This window comes from Microtus ochrogaster, linkage group LG5 (assembly GCF_000317375.1).
Source record: "Microtus ochrogaster isolate Prairie Vole_2 linkage group LG5, MicOch1.0, whole genome shotgun sequence".
In the NCBI taxonomy this organism is placed as follows: Eukaryota; Metazoa; Chordata; class Mammalia; order Rodentia; family Cricetidae; genus Microtus; species Microtus ochrogaster.
Window position 1 is genome coordinate 11821363 of NC_022031.1, and position 20380 is coordinate 11841742.

General features: G+C 47.2%; 2 protein-coding genes across 2 annotated transcripts in view; one reads left to right on the forward strand and one right to left on the reverse strand.

Moving 5' to 3' along the window:
- The window catches only part of Rdh10 (retinol dehydrogenase 10), a 27361-nt gene extending 12784 nt beyond the window's left edge, over positions 1–14577 (reverse strand). The window contains exons 1-2 of the mRNA XM_005361869.3: positions 13638–14577; positions 11977–12212 (exon numbers count right to left, since the gene is read on the reverse strand). Of these exons, the coding sequence (XP_005361926.1) occupies positions 11977–12212; positions 13638–13926 (525 nt within the window). The 5' untranslated portion in view covers positions 13927–14577. The remainder of the gene's footprint in view (positions 1–11976; positions 12213–13637) is intronic.
- A 973-nt stretch (positions 14578–15550) lies between these two features.
- On the forward strand, positions 15551–18827 carry Rpl7 (ribosomal protein L7). Its single transcript, XM_013351952.2, has 7 exons — positions 15551–15600; positions 16293–16470; positions 16676–16842; positions 17230–17367; positions 17467–17576; positions 18220–18429; positions 18764–18827. The coding sequence occupies exons 1-6, from the start codon at positions 15587–15589 to the stop codon at positions 18426–18428; spliced, it is 816 nt and encodes a 271-aa protein (XP_013207406.1). The 5' UTR covers positions 15551–15586; the 3' UTR covers position 18429; positions 18764–18827.
- The last annotated feature ends 1553 nt before the right edge of the window (positions 18828–20380 follow it).

The following is a 20380-nucleotide window of genomic DNA, read 5'->3' on the forward strand; positions in this document are numbered from 1 at the left end:
GGTTCTGTACTAGTGACTAGGAACTACATCCAGAAGGCACAAGACGCCCATACCAGCTTAGCCACTGCTCAGGCCACTGCAAGCGGCAGGATGTCTTTGCCCCGGTCCAAAGGCCCTATGGCCATCAGCCCTTGTAATTCACACGTGCAAATAAATAGTTCACATACTTCACTGCTTCCAATAAGTCTTTAAAGACTTCTTTATTTAGCACAGGGTACATGTAATCAAGGGGTTAACGCCTGAAAACCTATGGCGTCTGTGCTGAGTTAGGTGCTGCTAAAACACAAAGATAAAACACTTGTGACTCTCGTGAGGACTTCAGGAATTATAGAAACCACCTTTTCCTTTAACACAGTGGTTCGCAAATCCTGCTGCACACCAGAACTATCTGTGAAGCTCTTCTCCTCATGTCCAGGCCACACACACCATCTATTTCACAATTCCCAAGGGGACAAAGCAGGTGGGACATACTCCCCAGGGGACTGCAGAGAGCAGCGGGGGATCCAGTGCTATAGCAGAGCATCTCAGACTCAGGACCACCAGGAAGTTTAGTGTCTTAGAGGCACACCTCGGGATGCTGGCGGAACATGCCTCTCATCTTCACTCGATGCCAACTCCATCAAGCCGACAGGAAGAAATGTTTCCAAAGGTTGCCATGCTACATGAAGGCAAGGCTGCCTCCTAAAAGTCATTCTCTAAGGAACATGGTCATCAGTGAAGAATGCATATATACATATATATGTACATATACAACCAGAGTGATTTTCTTTTAAGGTCAGGAATACATTCTATGCAAAAAAGCAAAAAATAAAAAAAAAAAACCCTACAAATTTGTGCTATCCCATCACGTTTAGCTTCTATGGCTTTACACTAGCATTTTACAACTAAAATCTTTTTGGGAAGTAAAATGATGCTGAGGATACAGCTGGGAACTGAACAGCATTACAGGGTTGTGCGTGCGTGTGCATGTGTTCAAGGCCGTACACACTGGGTCAGTGATCCCTAAACAAAGAACCCTAAACAGTAACAAGAGGACTGCTGCGATCACATTAGTCAGCTCCAGCTAACCCACCACAAGTGCTATTATTAAACTGTGAACTCCAAACAAGAAAAAGTCCTTTTAAGCATAGCAAGTATACATGACACCCTCCCCCATGGCAACAAAATGCCAGGAACCCGGGCTGGGAGCTGGGACTCAAGGAGAGCAGCACCGGTGAAGCCCCGCCCACCAGCCCACAAACCGTGGCCAGAGCTCACTGCAGTTCTAAGCAGGAAGAACACAGCTCTTCATTTTCTGCCACTCAGCTTATAGCAGAGGGCAACAGTGACTTGGAGAGACGACGACAAGCTGGACTTGCTCATTCATACCCTAGATCTGAACCCAAATTAAAACAAAACAAAACAAACAAACAAAAACCTAGCTAGGTGTGGTGTTTTTCTGGATCCCAGCACTGAGGCTGTGGCTGGAAGACACTGAATTCCAGGCCAACCCAGGCCGTATAGCAAGACCTTGTCTGAAAAACAGGAGATAAGCCACTTGCTGTGAAGTGGGAAGACCCTCGTTGGAATCGTCGTCGTCAGGGCATAGCAGTGTGTGTTTGTAGTCCAAACAAGAAGACTGGAGCAGCCTAAGAGGCTCAAAACCAGCCAGCACGGCATAGCCAATGGTGAATGAGAACCTGTCTCAGGGTGGAGATGAGGAGAGACACTCAGGGTGTCCTCTGATCGCTACAGGAATCGCTATGTTGTGGAATGCACACATCTGCACGCACACACACGAACACACACACATACACAGAGAGACAGAGATAGACACAGACTTTTTTGTTTGTTTAAAAGAAGAAATCTTGATGAGGGTGGGCTCCATCTACAGTGTATGACAGAACATTTGCCTCGTTTAACAGGCTGGTTAAGGAAAAGGGGAGGAGGCTGGTTGAGGAAGCTGGGAGGAAGGATGAAAACCTGCTCCTCTCCAGACAGAGATGGTACAGCGATTCTCAGAGGAGAGCTGCCACTGCTGTCATTCTCTGCACTAGCATGGCCCCACTTCCATTAGAACAAGGTCTCAAAGACCCAATATGGTTCAAAATCCACAGATGCTCTGAAGGTGTGGCTGTCGCCACTGTGCAGACCCGAGCAGCTCAGTACCCTTCCACTTCCGGGGACAAGTCAAGCCCAGTCCATGCTCTGTGAGCCCGTGAGCTCACCTAGGAGAAGATGGTGTCTGTACAAGTCAGGTGCTTCCGCAGCGGTACCAGCTGGTCGAAACCGCAGGAGTTTCAAAATCCTCGATTAAGATTTTTAAACAGAAGTCTTAGAGTGATCTGAAATTCTGATCTCATAAGATGCTTATGGAACAGAATAAAGATTTTTGCATTTCCCAGGAGCTAAGCAAACAAAAACTTGACCCATGCTGACTGAAACTCTGCACCAAGCACTCATAGGCCTTGCTCGCCCGTCCTTGTAGAAGAGGCCTTCTCGTGTGTTCTCCTTCAGGTCTCCTCTGCAAGGCTGACATAAACCAGGAAGCGAAGGAAGGGAACTGGGTGACCACTGATGCAACCACATGACTCTCCAAGATCATGGCCTCCTCCAATGTAGGCCATGGGAAATTACAGGAAAGGCACAGAAAAACCCAGAGCTGGATGTTAGTAATAAAATTCTGGTGTGACACTGATTCTTCAAGCTACAATTTTACATGCATGTCTAATTTATAGAGCAAACTTTCTGGGGATATTAGCTAGGGTTAATAAGTCATTACTAAACTTACCATGCTAATAAAAAAATCACATTTGAAGATTCTTACATTATACCGGAGGGCAAAGACTGTAAGTGAGTCACAGGACAAGCTACTGGACAAGAGCTTTGAACATTAGGAACAACTTTACACGTCCTAACTTGGAGCTTTCGGGCGAGGGTCTGGGTCCTACCGCCTGCCTGGCTTCCTTGTGGAAGACCTGAAGGAAGTCTCGCTCTACCTCGAGATGGCTGTTTTAGCCACCGATGAAAGGATAATAGCGCTATTTAACTCAAACTTGCTGCAAGGCTCAAATGAAAGGTGAGTGTTTCTGAAGAATCTGCCAGTTCAAATGCCATATAAAAAGCCCAGTGAATGGACGGAGGCTTGTTAAGGACATGCTTGTAGGCTATTTTGGCTGAGTGCTGTCTATTTTTGGCTGGCTTGCTCGTTTCTTTCTTGAGGGTCCCGCAGTTGCAGTTCCTGGTTCTTACTATGTATAGCTGCCAGTCCTCCCTGCTCTCCGCACAGCACCAGTCCGTACTCTGGGTTAGAACCCGGATGTTAGCACGAGAGGAAGCCTGTGGCTCACGCTGCTAAGCAGTTGTTTCACACGCCTTGAATCCCAGAGGATGCTGGGAAACAGAAGCAACACTTCACAGTGACACCTCTCCTCTAATGCTTTTCCTCAGTCCTTCTGGACTGAGCACAGAAAACAACTGTTTTAACTACGAACCAAAATAATACTTGAATGCAGGTTAAAAATACTCACTCCAAGTCTGTGCAGAAGTATTGAAAATAACTGATTACACCAATTACCCTCTATGTTTCTTTCCCAGGAAACTCAGAAGCACCCCATTTAAAAGCCCTTGAGAAAGCAGCAGGGGGCAGTATGCTAATTACAATTTGCAGGTGGGAAAATCGAGGCTTTGAATGTGATGTTTCACTTGTCCTCAAAATACCCATGTGTTTATGTAACTTACACTACAAATATTTTCCCAGTTACACTGATTTGGGAAGTGTTATTTTGAGCCTCATTGCTTAGAATAACACTAAGAAACCAAACCTTGTTAATATTCAAAAACTCCAGTACTAAGGTATTTGAGGGAAAAGCAACAAATTCACATTTTATGCAAGCAGCAAAAGCATTTGTGTGATCTTGGAAAGCTTCACAGACCAAGTAATTGGTCTTGTAAAAACACAAGTTTTGTTTTCAAATGTGAATTCCTTCTAAGTGCCTTGTCACTGAAGGGGCTGGTGTGGCGGTCAGGGCCCCCAGCAACTGTCCTTGCTTGTTAGACATTCTAGCGGCATTTGCGGATGCTTCTGTAATTACCAAGCAGACTCACATTAGTTTCTGAGCATGTTGGGGAAAATGCGCCCTGACAGGTGTGAACTTGAGTTTGAAGGGAATTGATAAATACAATGGAAAGGAAAAAGGAATTGCAAACAGGCCACACTTGGGAAGCTCATTGGGTAAAACAGGCCAGCATTCCTGTGGGTGAAATCCTTCTTGAGAGGGGGATGTGGAAGGCTGCACAAACCCAGAGAACCAGGTGACTGAAACTGGTTGGCCAGGTGTGTCACGGGAAGTGTGACTAAACCCTGAGGCCATGCTCTGCCAGCCAGGGTTAAGTCACAACACAGGGACATTTTCTGATACTGCCTTCCTACTTTAATGTCAGAGAAAGAAGCCAAAGCTCCCACCCCCTTAGTTATTTGCTAATTATGAGGGAGGGGGAGGGGAGCCTGGAAAGAACTTACAGGACTGCAGACAGACAGATGTCAGGGGGCAAGGCCCTCTGAGTAGCTAACATAATGCATTGCCCTCTGAGATAAGAAATCACTAATTAACCCAAACGAGATTAACACATTTTAGTCTGAGTTTGGGCATTACAGGCTCAAACACTGGATTTAACTCACTCAAGTGAGACAGGAGGTAGGTAGATCCCTATTCCTGAGGCTTGTTAGACTTTTTTCTCCCCACACTTTCAAGATTAATAGCAAAGGGTCCCTTCTCCTAGGGAAAATCGAGTTATGTTTTATGTTTGTAGGAAATAAGATATAAATCTGACCTGCCATGATACCCCCTAGTGGAACTTTGGCAAAGTACAGTTTAGGGGTCCAAAAACATCTTGGATACAGGTTATTTTTCTAATCCAAAATGCCTACAACAAGAACGGTTCAGAATTCCTCCATATTTGCATATGCATAATGAAGTGTCTTGGGGATGGAACTCAAGTTTAAATGTAAATTTGTTTGTGTTTCTCACATATACTCAGCACATATACATAGCCCAAAGGAATTCGATGCAAATATTTTGCTTCTGTTTTGACCCTATCATATACATATGGTTAAGTGTGGAACTTTCAGGTTTCTGATCAAGGTGCTCTTGTTTCTGGGGACTTTCAGTTCAAGGCTAGGGGCCAGCACCACAGTCACCTGCCCACCGCTCACCACTGAACAGAACAAAAGCAAGCAAGTAAATAAATGAAGCATGTGCTCTGCAAATTCCCCCAGAGTAGGGATCCGAGGAAGACAAGCTGGCTGCTCGCCTCGGCTCAAGAGGCTTAATTTTAGTTTCTGAAAGAACTGAAGCAGAAAGTTAGGCAACTCCGCTATTATTTATATCCCTTATCCCAAGAAAAGCCTTAAATAAAAGGGATTCCTACTTAAAATTCTTCTACTTCTCAAGTAAGATTATTAAAGTGCTCCCAGTAATTTTCTGATTGTCGTTAAATTAATTCACTGAGGTCAGAGAATCAACCCACTCGAATTTGCCAGAGGTCATGAATGGCTCACAAACAATTGCAGCAAAAGCAAATTTAAGGGACAAGAATAAACGGGGCGAACATGGGTGGCTATACGTTTAACCAGTGTCTGCAGCTCTGCCCCTGCCCCAGCGACCGGCCCTGCAATGAATGGCTAAAGACTCTGCCAAGGGCTCTCTGTTCAGCCTTTCTGAAGAAGCTACTCAGCGAGCTAGCCTGGCATGGGTTAAAGAATGTCCCACTCTCCCACGTCTTTTAGATTAATTTTTACCTGGGCAGATAATAAATAAAGTCCGGGGCACAGAAACTCCAGGCATAGAGAACAAATACCACTTTGCTTCAAGAAACTGAGAAGCACCAGTCACTTGTGATCAAACAACAAGGTCATTCCTTGGACCATGACTTTGAGGACTGTCCACCAGGGCCTGCCATTTACAGATAAAGACCCTGTTGCCCTTTCACAGGTGTGACATGCATCTGCTTGTCCCTGAGACGGGAGTCACTCTGCAGTCCAGGCTGCACCTAACTCACGACAATCCAGCCGCGGCCTTCTAAAATTTGGGTTTACAGGCTTAAGCCCCCATATTTGACATTGTTTGGAAAAATCGATTTGATTTTATTGTCTCCCAAAGAACCCAAACTCTTCTCCAGTGCCAGAAGCACCTGGGAAGCATGGCTACACGGGCTCTCGCAGGTCAGTCGAGTGTCTAGTCCAACAGAGACAGAGAGTGCCAGGGAACAGAACAGGTGCTGAACTGGGAAGACAGATGTCGTTCAAGACACCATGCTTATGGCCTTCGACTTCCCATTGTGAGCAATATGGTCACACTTCAAACTCAACACTGCTTAGATAACCCTGGGTTGGGCAGCAAGGAATAGACACAGGGAAGGACGTCCGGGGGTCTTAGAGTCCGGGTGAGAGGACGTGGGGGCATGCATGATGGAGTGGACATTTGTTCAAAAAGGACTTGGTGACCAATGAATGCACACAGGACACACAACTGCTGTCAGGCTCGGTGACTCAGCTAGGGTAGGGAGTGAGGGGTAGGGGGCTGAGCATCCTCACAGGCCGACGGACAAGGGGACAGCCAGGAGGAGCGTGAGCTTGCCAAGGGCCTAGAAATCAGTTAGGCCACAGATCACCCAGTTAGATAGAGGCACGGAGAGAAGGGTGTGAGCACACAACACCGAGGAGCCAGCGCTTTACTGTGGAGAGCTAAGATGTGGAGCAAAGGGGAGAAGGGACTTGCATTTCAAGGAGGCGATCAAGGCCACATTCTGAGAACACAGGCTTCCCTCTGCCAGCTGAGAACACAAGGCACTGGCTACCCAAGTCTGACAACCAGGCACAGACTATACTCTACCAAAGATGGAGTGGCACTTCTAGATGAGATACCATTTTCTTCCCTGCTTACACCAGGATGCGAAGTACACTTTATCATGTTGTAAAATTTGACTTTTAGGGGCAATAGATTTGGCCCAGCATATATCAATATAGAAATTCGAAATTCACAGAGCATGTGATCTTATTCTGTATACACAGTACAGCTGTGCATGCCCCAAGCAGCTGCCAATCTAAAGAGAGGTCTCATCAGTGTTCAGCGACCGCCAGAACCCGACAAGGTAGCCAACACGGACCTCTGCTCAGCCACCACCTCCTTCTGCCCTCACACGGCTACACACAGGACGTCTACTGGGTGGCAGGAGCCAGTTCTGGCACACTGACAAAGAGGCTACAAACTCCACATTTTCAGCAGCTACCCTGAAATAGGAAAGTGATCATTCCATAAAAGATTTAGTATTATAATTAGAGTATGAGAGAGAAAGAATTAGACAAATAATTTTATGAGTACTTTAGAAAAAACACAACATTAAAGTCTAAGAGAGCTTAAGCCAACTAGGTTTTTCTAGTATATAAGATTAAAAACCAGTAAATCACATAAGAACACAAACATTAACGATCATCAGGTACAGTGGTAGCGCGCTAATGTCTTTAAGTGCTGCCTTACTCTGATCTAGCCAGTGGGCTCACTTCTCCTGGATGGATTCTACCAAACAGACTGCAGACATTTAGATATAGATAAATGCTGAATTTGGTAATTAGTATTTTAAAACTGTGAAACCTTTTAAGTTAAGTGGTCTATTAATTAACTACCAATTATCTTGTCTGACTACCATATCAATAGAAGTAAATTACTGACTAGCTATCTGACAGATTTAGTCCTTTACCATGGAAAATCTCTACTGCACATAAAAGGCCTGAGGTTGAATGCTTTTGCTTTTTCTCTTCCTGGTAATTCTGGATCAGTTTGCCAATTTGATAAAGGCCAAATGCAGCTCCCTGGTTTAAAAGGACCTATGGCTAAACTTGGCTCAGAAACCAACCAAGACTCCCTCTCCGGAAAAAAACCTGAAGAGAAGCTAATTTAGTTATTTCAGGGAAATGCGAAGCTGCAGTCACTGTATGGAGGCCAGGCTGTAATGTCACTTGGTGGATGAGAGGTGTGTTTTCAGGTTCTTGCCTCTCATGGAGATGGCATTTGTGTGAATGACTTGGATGCTCATGGTAGACAAGCAAACTAAAGCCTACCCCGCATTATCCATTTGCTGACTGGAACCAAGAGAAGGCTCCTGGAAGGTCTGCTGGTGCAGAACAACTCTGAAGGCTAGCGTCATAGCTGACGGCAAGGCTGTGCCTTCCAGTCTGCAGAGTGTATGTGCTCAGAAGGAAGGCAGGCCCGGGTCACAGACAATTAATGATGGCTGCCATGCATTCAATCTGTGTTTGATTCACAGTGTTGTACCAGCAGCTGTCTTCTTAAAAGACCGAGCCTTGCACCTAGGAGTGGGCTCAGTATGCTACGGAAACAAGAGCACACAGGAGCAAGGGGAGCAAAAAGTGTGGGTAGGAACTGAAGGAGACAATGAGTGGAAGGCAATCCCGACTTGAAGTCAATAGCTTGGTTAGTCCAGCATGATGTTTCCCTGCTCAGAAGACAGCATGGACCCATCTGAGTACTCTCTGAATAGGTTACCTTCTAAATATTTAAGCAGAAGCCTTAATATGATCAAATATTTATTAACTAAATTAGAATGCAGATCCAGGTGTGTGTGTGTGTGTGTGTGTGTGTGTGTGTGTAGTGGGGGTTCGGCTATAACAAACTGCCACCAAACAATCTGTCACCAACTTTGTTATGTGAGGCACAAAGTTGACAAAATTCTTTCAGAAAACACTTAACTATGCGCCAAAGGACAAAATGACAATATATGCCACAAAAAGCAGAAAAGGAAAAAAAAAAGTTATACACAGTTCATTTAACTGTAGCATCACTGGAAAAGTAGGAATTAGGCCAGGAGTATAGGTAGGGGGTAAAAAGCCCCAACATATGCAGGGGCTCAGAGAACAGGGTGTTGAAAGGACAGTCCTAAGGCTCCTTACAGCTCCCAAATCCAAGGTACCAGTAAAGGCAGGGGTTGGGAGGGACGCTTACATGGCCATCTTGAACTAGACCTTAGAGGAGCAGTGGCTGGAGCTGGCAGAGCACCTCCAAGGTGGAGTCACGTGCTATTCTAGTTCCTCCACGACTTCAACTCTGAGTCAGGGTCAACAAAGTTGTTATTCTACGAAAACACATTGACTGCTAGTTAAAAGTCTGGCTTAAGATGATCTGTCCAAATGGCGGAATGTACTCTGCTCAGCAGACCAACATTTTTAACTGGATGGGGCAACTTCTTTTCCCCGCCCAGGCATAGTCAAAAGGCACACTGGTTATTTCCTTCTGAAACAAGAATGGCGGAAGCCAAGGCAACACATCTTTGCAAACCTACCACTAACATTTTCAAACAAGAAAACCAGAAATGGGGCTGGAGAGATGGGGCTGGAGAAATGGGGCTGGAGAGATGGCTCAGAGGTTAAGAGAGCACTGAATGTCCTTCCAGAGGTCCTGAGTTCAGTTCCCAGCAACCACATGGTGGCTCACAGCCATCCATAATGAGAGCTGGTTCCCCATTCTGGCCTGTAAGCATACATGCAGGCAGAACATTGTACATGAAATAAATGTTTTTTTTTTTTTTAAAAAAAAAGAAAACCAGAAATGGAAGCTGAACTCAAGTGGCGTTCAGCAATGCTCTTAAACCCCCGCAGCAACCACCGTAAAGATTAAAAGCAGCCTTCTGTTATGTTGCAGTTGCTAACTCTCAGCTTCTCTAAAGGTTTGTGAAGTCTTGGCAAGAAGTCAGAAATTCCAACACTAAAATGAATTTTCTGACTCAATATTGAAAATAAACTCTTAAGTTTAGATGCTTAGGGGAAAAACAGCTGGAGAATTCAGGAGCCTCCCATAGTTTAATACAAAGTGATGTCATTACCAACCAGGCTTCCAAGAACTCCCTAAATTGTGTGGTTAAGCAACTCATAGCTCAGCGAGGAGGTTAGGAAGGTGCAGCTCACCCTTGGTGCATGGACTTGGGCACAGGGGTGTGATTTCTCCCTGTGTTACAAAGTGGCTGGACGCCACACTAGTGTCGTCTGTGCCCTTTCACAGGAGCCGTGGGTTTCCTTCAGCTCTCTAAGTCAGCCCCTAAATTTCATGTCTAAAGAACTGCTGCTGTCCTGAGGCATGCATTTAACCCAAGGCTGCACGGTTTCTCTAAAAACCTGGGTATATTTAAAATTGTACAAGTTAGAAAAATAATCATAATTTATAATAATAATAATAATGCAGAGAATAGTCAAGAAGAAGGTGAAACTGGAGGAAACTTGGTGAAAGTTGAAGTTAATAGGAAATCTTGCATCACCTCAAACGTTACTGAGGGGGAAAATCAGTGTCTAATTAATACTAATCTTCCAATGGATGTGTCTGTTCCCAAGGCTGGCAAGGCAACTGATATCAGCTGGAATCTGTGGTGGCTCAAACAGGGAACTTACACTGTACCCGCAGTTTGTTTTTTATTTCAAATGCTGACCCTGGTTTTGTTTGTTTGTTTTGGAAACAAGGTCTTGCTCTGTAGCCCTGGATGGCCTGAAACTCAGTGTTATTAGACCAGGCTAACCTTGAACTTATAGAGATCCATCTACCCCTGTCTCCCAAGTGCTGAGGTTAAAGGTGATGTGTGCTACGCCTTGTCTGGGGAGTTTTTTACACTCAGAATTATAAACACGTAGGATTCCTGACAAATTATCCTGCCAAGTCCATTCAGTTGGCCCTTACTAACTCATGGCTGTGCTGTGACACTTGATGCCTGTTCCTGCAGCAGCAAAAGGCCTGTCTGCTTTGCACACCGACTGCACACCTATGTACGTGTACATGTGTGTGCTCATTCTCCCACACCGTCCACTCATTTAAAATGCCACGATGGGTGAGTTCAGCTTATTCATATGTTCATTTCCAGAAGCTTGGAAACAAATTACATAAAGCTCATGTTTCCAAATAAAACATTAGGATAAGTTTCATCCAGGACCAGAGAAGAGCCTTGATACTGGACAAGCAATATCTGAATACTTCAGAAGACAGATTAAGTTTTTAAGCAGTTGCTAAAACATTAATGAGGTTTAATGTGACCTGTTTAGGAGAAACAGCCCTTTGTTGAGTTCTATTGGAAGACACCTCTGGTTATGGGGGTAAAACCCTATCTCCTTACCCTTTCTTCCTTTCCCCTTAGTGCAGGGATATAACCCAGGGCCTTGCACATGCTCAGTTAACACCCTACCACTACCTGATCTACTCTCAATTCTTCTTAGTTCTCTTTTACTGGATCATTTCTGACTACATAAGGAAAATACAAAGAAAAAACAGTAAAACATGGATCAACACGACATGCTCAGAGTTGGAGGGAAGGTGTCGCATCTACCTTTATTTACAATCCAGCTAAAAAGGTATGGTCCTCTGGGAACTGAAGCCCCCTTGCACTCTCTGGATGCTGTAGGACTCACAGGGACTCACAAATGCTCTTCCCCTCTCTGCAGTTCTTTCAAGATGACACCTCATTTGAGAGGCGCCAGATAAAACAGTCCCAAGATGTCCACCATCTGAGCAGTCTGTATGGCCGATGGATGCTAAGTAGCTGCCAAGGTGGCCTGGCCACTCCCAATTAACCACAGACGCTGATCTCAATTTCTGGCACTTTCTAAAATGTGGCTGAGCAGTAGTTTGGAAGCCTAACCCCTGACTTTATGTATCCATAAGAACTAGGGTTTTCTAAACTCAACAGAAAGCTAAATAAACAAAGCCGGGGCTTACACTCCCTCTTGTTATTTTAACAGCAACCTTTCAAAGTAGTTCACCATCATCAATTTCTACCTTCTTAAGGAACACTGAAGGGGGCAGTTTAAAATACCCACCAGACACGGCGGGAACAGCTCATTAGATGTGGAGGGGTGCAGGTGGCTTTCATGCTGGCACATGAGTCTGTCCTTCCGAGCCTTCTCACTGAGGACCCAGGAATAAAAACAATGACATTCATATTTACCCAGAAGTGTGCATGGCAGTTGACCATCATGGTTCTCTCGATGAGCTCATCAGGGCATTCCAGGAGGTGATGTCCAGAAACCACACCGGCATTATTGACCAGGACTGAGACCTCACCGACCTCCTTGCGGACCCTTTCAGCTGTTAGGTAGACATTCTCCCTCTTTCCCACGTCACAAGTGTAGGTAAAAACCTGCAAGTTACACGGGGGCAGGATTTCCTCCTCACCATTGCCAGCTGTCCTCGGAATCCAGATGAGGGGAGGATGGAAGAGAGAAGGGGTGCAGAGAGTGAACCACATGGCAGCCAGCAGGACAAAACTCATACAAAGCAAAAACACTACAGTGAGCTTCAAATTTCTAACACCGTAATGCTTGCCAATAATTCAGCTTACAGCTGCCTCCCTCCCCCGAAAGTCTTTGGGAATTACAGCAATTTACTGGACAACCTTGCTTAGGGGAAAGTCATGTAATTGTGGCAACTCCAATACAAGTAGACCACATGGGATCAACTTGCTGGAGCTAGACACCTGCAAAGAACTGAGCTCAGCCCAGAGAATAACACACATTACACATTCCTGGTTTCAGATGGGGGTGGGAGGAAGCCAGTGGCTAGAAAGCTCTACCCTCAGAACAGAAATCCTCTCCAAGGCTCACGATCCAAATTGTAAGCAACAATATGAACTCATTCAAAGCCAGGAAATGGATGAGAAGTTTCTAATGAAAGAATGGAGGTCACTGGTTTGTCTTTAAACCGATTCCCTTAAGAATTAATCTCACGGATGGAGTTTAGAAGTTAATGTGCAAGTTTACCACAGTAGAGTTCAAACAGCATAAAATCAAAATCCCTTCCCTAAAAATGAATATTTCTTTCTCTCAAATGTGTTGCCTCTCCACACTAGCTCTGAAAATGTGACATTCTGAATCTCACCTAAAAAGCACAGGTTCTGGTAAATTAGGTAACAAATGATAGGCATGGGGGAGAGCAGGCCAAGTCAATCTGGCCACCACCAAATTTCCTAGCTGATCATGATCCCCACTTAGGTTTATATTTTTTTTTTCAGATGCACACTAGCTGTTAAGCTCATAAAATGCAAAGTGGGGTACCCCCAAAACTATGAAAGAAGTCTACCCAAGGTCTGAAACACTGAAGCACCTTCTTTCTCAGAGGAAGGGAATCGCTCTCAGTTACTTAAGGATGGGGAAACAATGTAATTATTTCCCGGAGCTAAAGTTATAGTGAAACGATCCGCACAGCTCTAGCCTAAGCGGCCCAGACCTCACAGAAACAGATAACTGCTTCAGTTCCTTGTGGAACAACTTCCCAAAGACACTTTAGCTTCCCATCATGCCACATGCAAGCCAGACTGGGAAACTGCTTTGGGATCTAAACCTGTGGTAGTAGCAAGATTCCCTCCTGCCCTCCACTATTTATTGGCAGAGTTTAGGAAAGCTCAGCGTGGCGCCAGAGAAACCTGGCTTTAGCGCACTTCCAGTCTTTCAACACAGAAAACCGTGCTCTCTTATCAAGGGGCAAATTCCACTCGCCTTTGGAAGACCTGTGGGTGTTCTTTTCCTGGAGAGCGGGGCTGCCCGTGACAGTAGGGTGTGGGGACCCTCCGGGGCGGGGAGAGGTTTGACCCAACAAAGCACGGGCCATTACCTTGCAGAGCAGCGGCGTCGGCCGCCTCCAGGTCCCGGTAGATGTGACGAACCATGCCTGCAGTCTCCTCGTTGCTCTGCGTGTTGATGTCCCAGAGAACCAGCTGTGCCCGACGCCGGGCAAACTCCAGAGCGAAGAGGCGGCCCAGGCCGCTGCCCGCGCCCGTGATGAGGCACACCTGGCCGGCCACGCTCTTCTCCTTGGGCCGTACCAGCCAGCGCGCCGCGGCCAGCACGAACGCCCACAGCACTTTGAAAGTGACCACGAAGAACTCCACCACGATGTTCATCGCGACGTCCCGGGTCCCGCGCGAGCCCCAGCACCGTGTGTCCTCACCCTCCCAGCGCCAGACAGCCCAGCTCCTGGCCCCGGGAGCGCTTGTCACTGCGATCGGGGCGCGAAGCGTGCGCCCCGAGTCCGTCCCCGAAATGCCGAGAGGGGCCGAAGTGCTCGGGGGCCAGTCCCGCCCGGGCGCTCGGCGCGGTGGCCACGGGCTGTGCCTGCCGCTGCGGCCGCCCGGCTCGGCGCCTCCTGCTGGCGGCCGCTGGCTTGTCCCGCAGCGCCCAGCCGTCCGGCCCCGCTGCAGCAGCGGCGGTGACAGCCACGAGTTAGGCGACGCGCGCTGCCTTCATGACCAAGCCGCCGACGCCCGAACGTCCCCTGCGCCGCTGCAGAGGCTCCCTCTCCTCCTAGGGCAGGGGTGCGCCGTGCGGGTGGCTCCGGGCGCGGGAGTTGTCAACTTGAGTCAAGTTGCGGGAGGGTGCGGGCAGCGCCGGGAAGGGACGACTTGTGGGGCGCACGAGAGGGCTGCCAACCGCTCGAGGTGCCAGCGCGCCTCGGGTCCCCTGCCCTGCACTCGCGCCGCTGTCACTTGGGCGCCGGGCTCTGCAGCGGAGCTGTGGCCGCGAGTCGGGGCGCTCTCCGCCGGCTCTGAGAGAGCTCCACACACCGCGCTATATAACTAGAGGGAAGCGCCGGCCGCTGCAGTGGCAGCGGCCCTCCCTCCGCTCGGCCCTCCCCGCCCCCGGGCGCACCCCGCCCCCGGCCCACCTCCCCCCCCCCCACCGCGCCCTCCCTCCGCCCGCTGGCCGCCTCACCGAGCGGGGCAGCCCCTCTCCCACGACCGTGGCCGGAGCCTCCCGCCTTCGTCGCGCTTCTCCTTGCGGCTCACGCCCCCTGCCGTGGGTCGCCGCTGCTGGCTCCTGCCCGGCCCCGCTGTCGCCAGAGCATCCCCCATACTCCTTGGACCGTCCGGTCATCGCTCTTGCCCGGCTCGCCACTTTCGCCAGCCGAGGGACTGTGGACTCCGCGGCCTGCGATCAGGCGCTGCGGAAGACAGCCACACTGGCGGGCGAAACGAGGACCTCGGGGCCGGGGTGTGGGGGGGAGGGGAAGAGGGCTGCGTGGCCACGGGCGGCAGAGAGCCCGCGGAGGTGGCCGAAAGTGACTTCGTATCTCAGTTAGCCGCTGAGGGACGTGAACCCCCAGACTCTAGAGAGCCTCACGGGAATCACCACCGCGAAGGCTGCCCAGAATCCCGGTCAATGTCGCCCTACAGCCCTGCGGGCTGTGGAGTGATGCATGCTGGGATTTGTAGTTCATATTCATGAAAGTGGCTTTTGGGTCCAACGATCCCGCGGAGTCTGAGCCTAATGTTGTCAACGCAACCTGGAGGAATTAAAGCCTCGAACTGATAAAAGTGTCAGTGTCGTGCTCATTTAAAAATAATGTACTTAGTGTATTTGTTTTCCCATGAGTTTTACCCTGAAGTTGACTGGCAGTGAGTAGGTCAGACTTGTTAATTTTGCGCCTGCAAAGTGAGCGTTCATTTCCAGATTCTTTTCTGGCTTATCTCAGGACAGCTATAAATCCTGGGGCTTCGCGCTCGCGGACCTTTAAGGGGACAGTGCGCATGCGCGGACTTCCTCTTTTTTTTTCCGCCTGGAACCATGGAGGCTGTGCCGTAAGTAGAGTCTCCCCTTCTCCAGAATCCTCCTCCATCTCCCACACTAGAGGCATCTTTGTCTCACTTTTCCAGTGTCTGACTGTAGCCTGCACCACTGTCTACCTGTCTGAGTGTTTGTGACGCTGCGTGACACTAGGAGGGGGGTACGGGCATCCGAGGCGCTGAGGCCTCGGGGACGCCGGCAGCAAGCGGCAGAATGTGTGCGGAACCCGCCGCTCGGGCGGAGGTCCACTTCACGGTGTCATGCGTTTCGAGGGGGCCAGGAATGAAGTTCCTTCTTGGCTAGAGCAGGCTTAGGCATTTGCCGATCGCCCCACACCTTCGACATGTGGAACTTGAGACTCGAACCAGGAGGACATTTAGAGTCCTGGGACTTTGGCCGTACAAGTTACATCCTGTGGTAGCAGTTTCTACAGTGTTTGCCAGCTTTTCCATCAGAGGCCAGGACTGATGACTGGGAATAGGCCTAAGTCTTAATGTCTTAGGTGTTAGCCTTTAAGGCGTAAAGGTTCAAAGGTGAATATTATGGACATGGAGGAAATCTAAACTCTGCATCTTCAGCAGAACATTCTCGGACAACGGAGATGCCAGTGGTGATGGTTTTAACAGCATAGCACTGAGTACCTGCAGTGTTTGAGAGACAACATTAAGGTTTTTCAGTTATTAACAGTTCTGTTTGCTAATGACAGGGAGAAGAAAAAGGTTCCTGCTGCACCGGGAACCCAGAAGAAAAAGAAGGTTCCTGCTGCACCAGGAACCCTGAAGAAGAAGAAGCTTCCTGCTGTGCCAGAAACCCTGAAGAAAAAGCGAAAAAATTTCGCAGAGTTGAAGGTGAAGCGCCTTCGGAAGAAGATTGCCCTGAAGTCAGTAAGTAAACGTTGGGGGCCCCTGGTCGGGACTGAGGATGGAGTCAGATGTTAGTAGATTGATCTGCTTCATCGTGGTTATTGCTAAAGAGCTCCTGGCAGGTCCTTGTGAGAATCTCTTTTAGGAAGTTGTCCCTTACTGTGGTGAGACAGTTTCCTAGAGCTGCCACTGAGCTAAAGTGTGAGTTAATTGCCGTGGTTTTCAGCTGCGAAGGGCCCAGAGGAAGCTCATCTATGAGAAGGCAAAGTACTATCACAAGGAGTACAGGCAGATGTACCGGACGGAGATTCGCATGGCCAGGATGGCAAGGAAAGCTGGGAACTTCTACGTGCCCGCAGAACCGAAGCTGGCGTTCGTCATCAGAATCCGAGGGTAAGTTCTCAGGAATCCTTTTCTAGGAGCCCTGCTGCAGAGACTTTGATGGTTATCATAAGTGCAGTTAGAAAGGGGGACCAGAGATTCATTGAGGGTTTATTTGTAAGACCTGTGCCTGAGCTCTCCACTCTGATGGCACTGTAGGAGTTGTCTGCAGTTGCCTAAAGTTATAATGTGCTGTAGTATTTTAATGAAGATGTCTACAAAAGTAGATTCTTGTCGTTTTTTATTGTATAACAGAAATCAAAAGATAGAGAAGGCGGGTTAGTAGTAGTGTTAAGTCTATTTATTGGGATTTGCATGCAGTCTTATTGTGCTTAATTTCCTGTTACTTGAAATTATGGTAAAAGCTGCAGGAATATTCTTGGTCTCTTTCTGTGGCAGTATCAATGGTGTAAGCCCAAAGGTGCGCAAGGTGTTGCAGCTTCTTCGTCTGCGGCAGATCTTCAACGGCACCTTCGTTAAGCTCAACAAGGCTTCAATCAACATGCTGAGGATTGTGGAACCATACATTGCATGGGGGTGAGTTTTCCGCTTAGGCAATTAGTTATATGACAAGATGAACTTAGAAGATACTTTGGCTGTATTCGGATGACCCCTTCCCTGATTTCCCTATTTCAGGTACCCCAATCTGAAGTCAGTAAATGAGCTCATCTACAAACGCGGCTATGGCAAAATTCATAAGAAGAGAATTGCCTTGACAGATAATTCCTTGATTGCTCGGTCTCTTGGTACGTTATGCTTTTTGGGGGTAGGGGTCAGTGCTCGATCAAGGTCATTCTTTCCAGCCACACTTTACTTTTTTCTTGTGTATTTGTGGGTGGGGGCTATGTCTGCACTGTGTGGTGTGGCTATGTCTCACTAGAACCTGTCCTGTGTTTTCATGTGCTAGGATTTCATACAGGCAGGCCACCATGCTTGTCTTGTTGGTGTGTGTGTGTGTGGGGGGGGGGTTCATTGTCTCTAAACCCCAGTCCTCACTCTTGTGCAGCGAGCAGTGTTAGCTCCTGAACCATTTTCCCTGTCTGGCCCCTGTAACATTCCTAAACTCCTTGATGGTTTTAAGAAAAATAAATGCTTCACACACCTTTATTTTTGAGATAAGGTCTCAGTTGTGTCTGTGGCTGGCCCCTGCCTCCCAGCTAACTGATAGGATTAAAGGTGTGGACCACCAGGCCTGACTAGTCCTTGTTTATTTGATGGATAATATTTAATTCCGCCTTTGTGTTTGTTGAATAGCTAGGCGATGGTGGCACCGACTGACTTGTACTACAGATTTAAGTTCCATGACAGGCTCCAAAGCTGCACAGAGAAGCCCTGTCTCAAAAATAAGTAAATAAAATGGGTGATCTTAGACTTGATTTTTTTTTCCAGGTAAATACGGCATCATCTGCATGGAGGATCTAATTCATGAGATCTATACAGTTGGAAAACGCTTCAAGGAAGCGAATAACTTCCTGTGGCCCTTTAAATTGTCTTCTCCACGAGGTGGAATGAAGAAAAAGACAACTCATTTTGTGGAAGGTGGAGATGCTGGCAACAGGGAAGACCAGATAAACAGGCTTATTAGACGGATGAACTAAGGTGAGAGACTGTCCTGAGAGAACTAGTCTTGTTTGTTCTTTGAGACAGGATTTCTACATATGTCTGACTGTTCCGGAACTTTGTAGATGAGGCTGGCCTAGAACTCTGCTTTTGCTGTGCAATTTCTGGGATTGAAGGCATGGCTAAGAACTAGTTTTCGGGGAGGACGTGTAATCTTGAATGCTTTCTGTTAAATGTTGATTGGGTGTATCACTGATTTTTCTTCTATTTGTATGAGGGGTTCTGTCTGCCTTTGAAGTATGTTCTTTTACAACTGATGTTGACTTATAGCTTGGAGGGTAGTTTTTAACTTGTGTATGTTTTTCCTTTTCAGGTGTTGCCCATGGTATTTTTGTAATCTGGTCAGTTAATAAACAGTCACAGCTTGGCAAACTGAACTGTGTTGGCGTCTTTGTTGGCCTGCCTTTGGCCTATCACTGGTGGTAGCAAATCCTAGAATATGAAAAGTTAAATCATATCAATAGCCTGTGACATGCAAAACCAGCTCCAGGGTATATGTTATGAAAAACCATTTGTTAGAAGACTTTTCTCTGAAAACAGTCTTTTTAACTTAAGTAAATGAGTGAAACCTTCTGAACATTTGTAATTTCAAGGAAAATGCCAGAAGTTTGGTGTGTTGGACGCCTACTGCTGAAGTACCACGTCTCGGGCTTTGGCTTTCCTGGCAGCCTAACACCTGGATGCATTTTGCTGTGCATGTCTGTGTACCACATTGCATATTGCTCACGGAACTGGGGTTACCATGTGGGTGTTGAGACTTCCAAACCGTTGCTTTTAACTGCTGAGCCATCTCTAGCACTTCCTTCTGTCTTGATCCTTTTAGTTTTTGATTGTGAGTGAATTATACTTTTTAGTGTATTTTAAACAGATACTTTGAGCATCTAAAGCAGTTGCAGTGAAATTGGTAAGCAAGATTTAAAAGATTTTTCCTTATTTTCAAATGTGCAGTGGTGTTTTTCCTGCATGTATATCTGTGTGAGGGTGTTGCATCCCCTGGAACTGGAGTTAAAACAACTGTGAGCTGCCATGTGGGGTGTTGGGAATCTAACCCAGGATCTCTAGAAGAGCAGCCAGTGCTCATAACTGCTGAGTGATCTCTCAGGCCCCTAAAAGATTTTTTGAAATATACATGTATGTCTTCTAATCCCTCCTACTGAACCCCTTCATCGTGTGTCCTTGCACTTTCATGTCTGTGTGTGTCTTGTCCACTGCATTTAATTCTGTTGCCTGCACGAGTACAGGATGTAGTTGTTTGCCCTGATCAGTTTAAAGCCCCTCCCCCAGCAACTATCAACTACCTACCTACCTCAGAATGTAACATACAACATAGTAAACAGTTTTTGGTCTTCATTAGTTGTACCAAAAGTCTTGAGAGTAGCTGGGCAATGGTGGCGCACGCCTTTAATCCCAGCACTCAGGAGGCAGAGGCAGGCGGATCTCTGGGAGTTCGAGGCCAGCCTGGTCTACAAGAGCTAGTTCCGGGACAGGCTCCAAAACCACAGAGAAACCCTGTCTACAAAAACCAAAAAAAAAAAAGTCTTGAGAGTATTGTCAAGTAGGTGACTTTAAATTTGGGGGCACTGTTGGAGAAATTAATGGTTTGAATAGTTCTCATCTCATGGTCCTGGAAGATAATTTCTCTGAATTGACAGTCTTGAGTTCTGAAGAGAAATCCAGGTTAAGCTGATGTTAATCCCAGCAGTTCAGAGGCAGGTGAATCTTAATTCCGTGCTAGCTAAGGCTACACAGTAAGACCTGGTCTCAAAAAGTATATGCTCATCTGGGTACTTGTGAGAGGAGTTAAAAGGCTCTTGTGAGCCACATGGTGTAGATGCTGCACTGAACCTGGATCCTCCACAAGATGACTCCTTGGGGCCATACCTAACCCCTTGCTCAGTGTGTCTGAGCAGGTGCAGCCAGAGTTTATGGT

Excerpts from the sequence above, each read along its gene's own strand:
- Rpl7 (XM_013351952.2), top strand. Across the intron at positions 16,471-16,675 it reads AGAAGATTGCCCTGAAGTCA|CTGCGAAGGGCCCAGAGGAA; the intron begins GTAAGTAAACGT and ends CGTGGTTTTCAG. Across the intron at positions 16,843-17,229 it reads TTCGTCATCAGAATCCGAGG|TATCAATGGTGTAAGCCCAA; the intron begins GTAAGTTCTCAG and ends TTTCTGTGGCAG.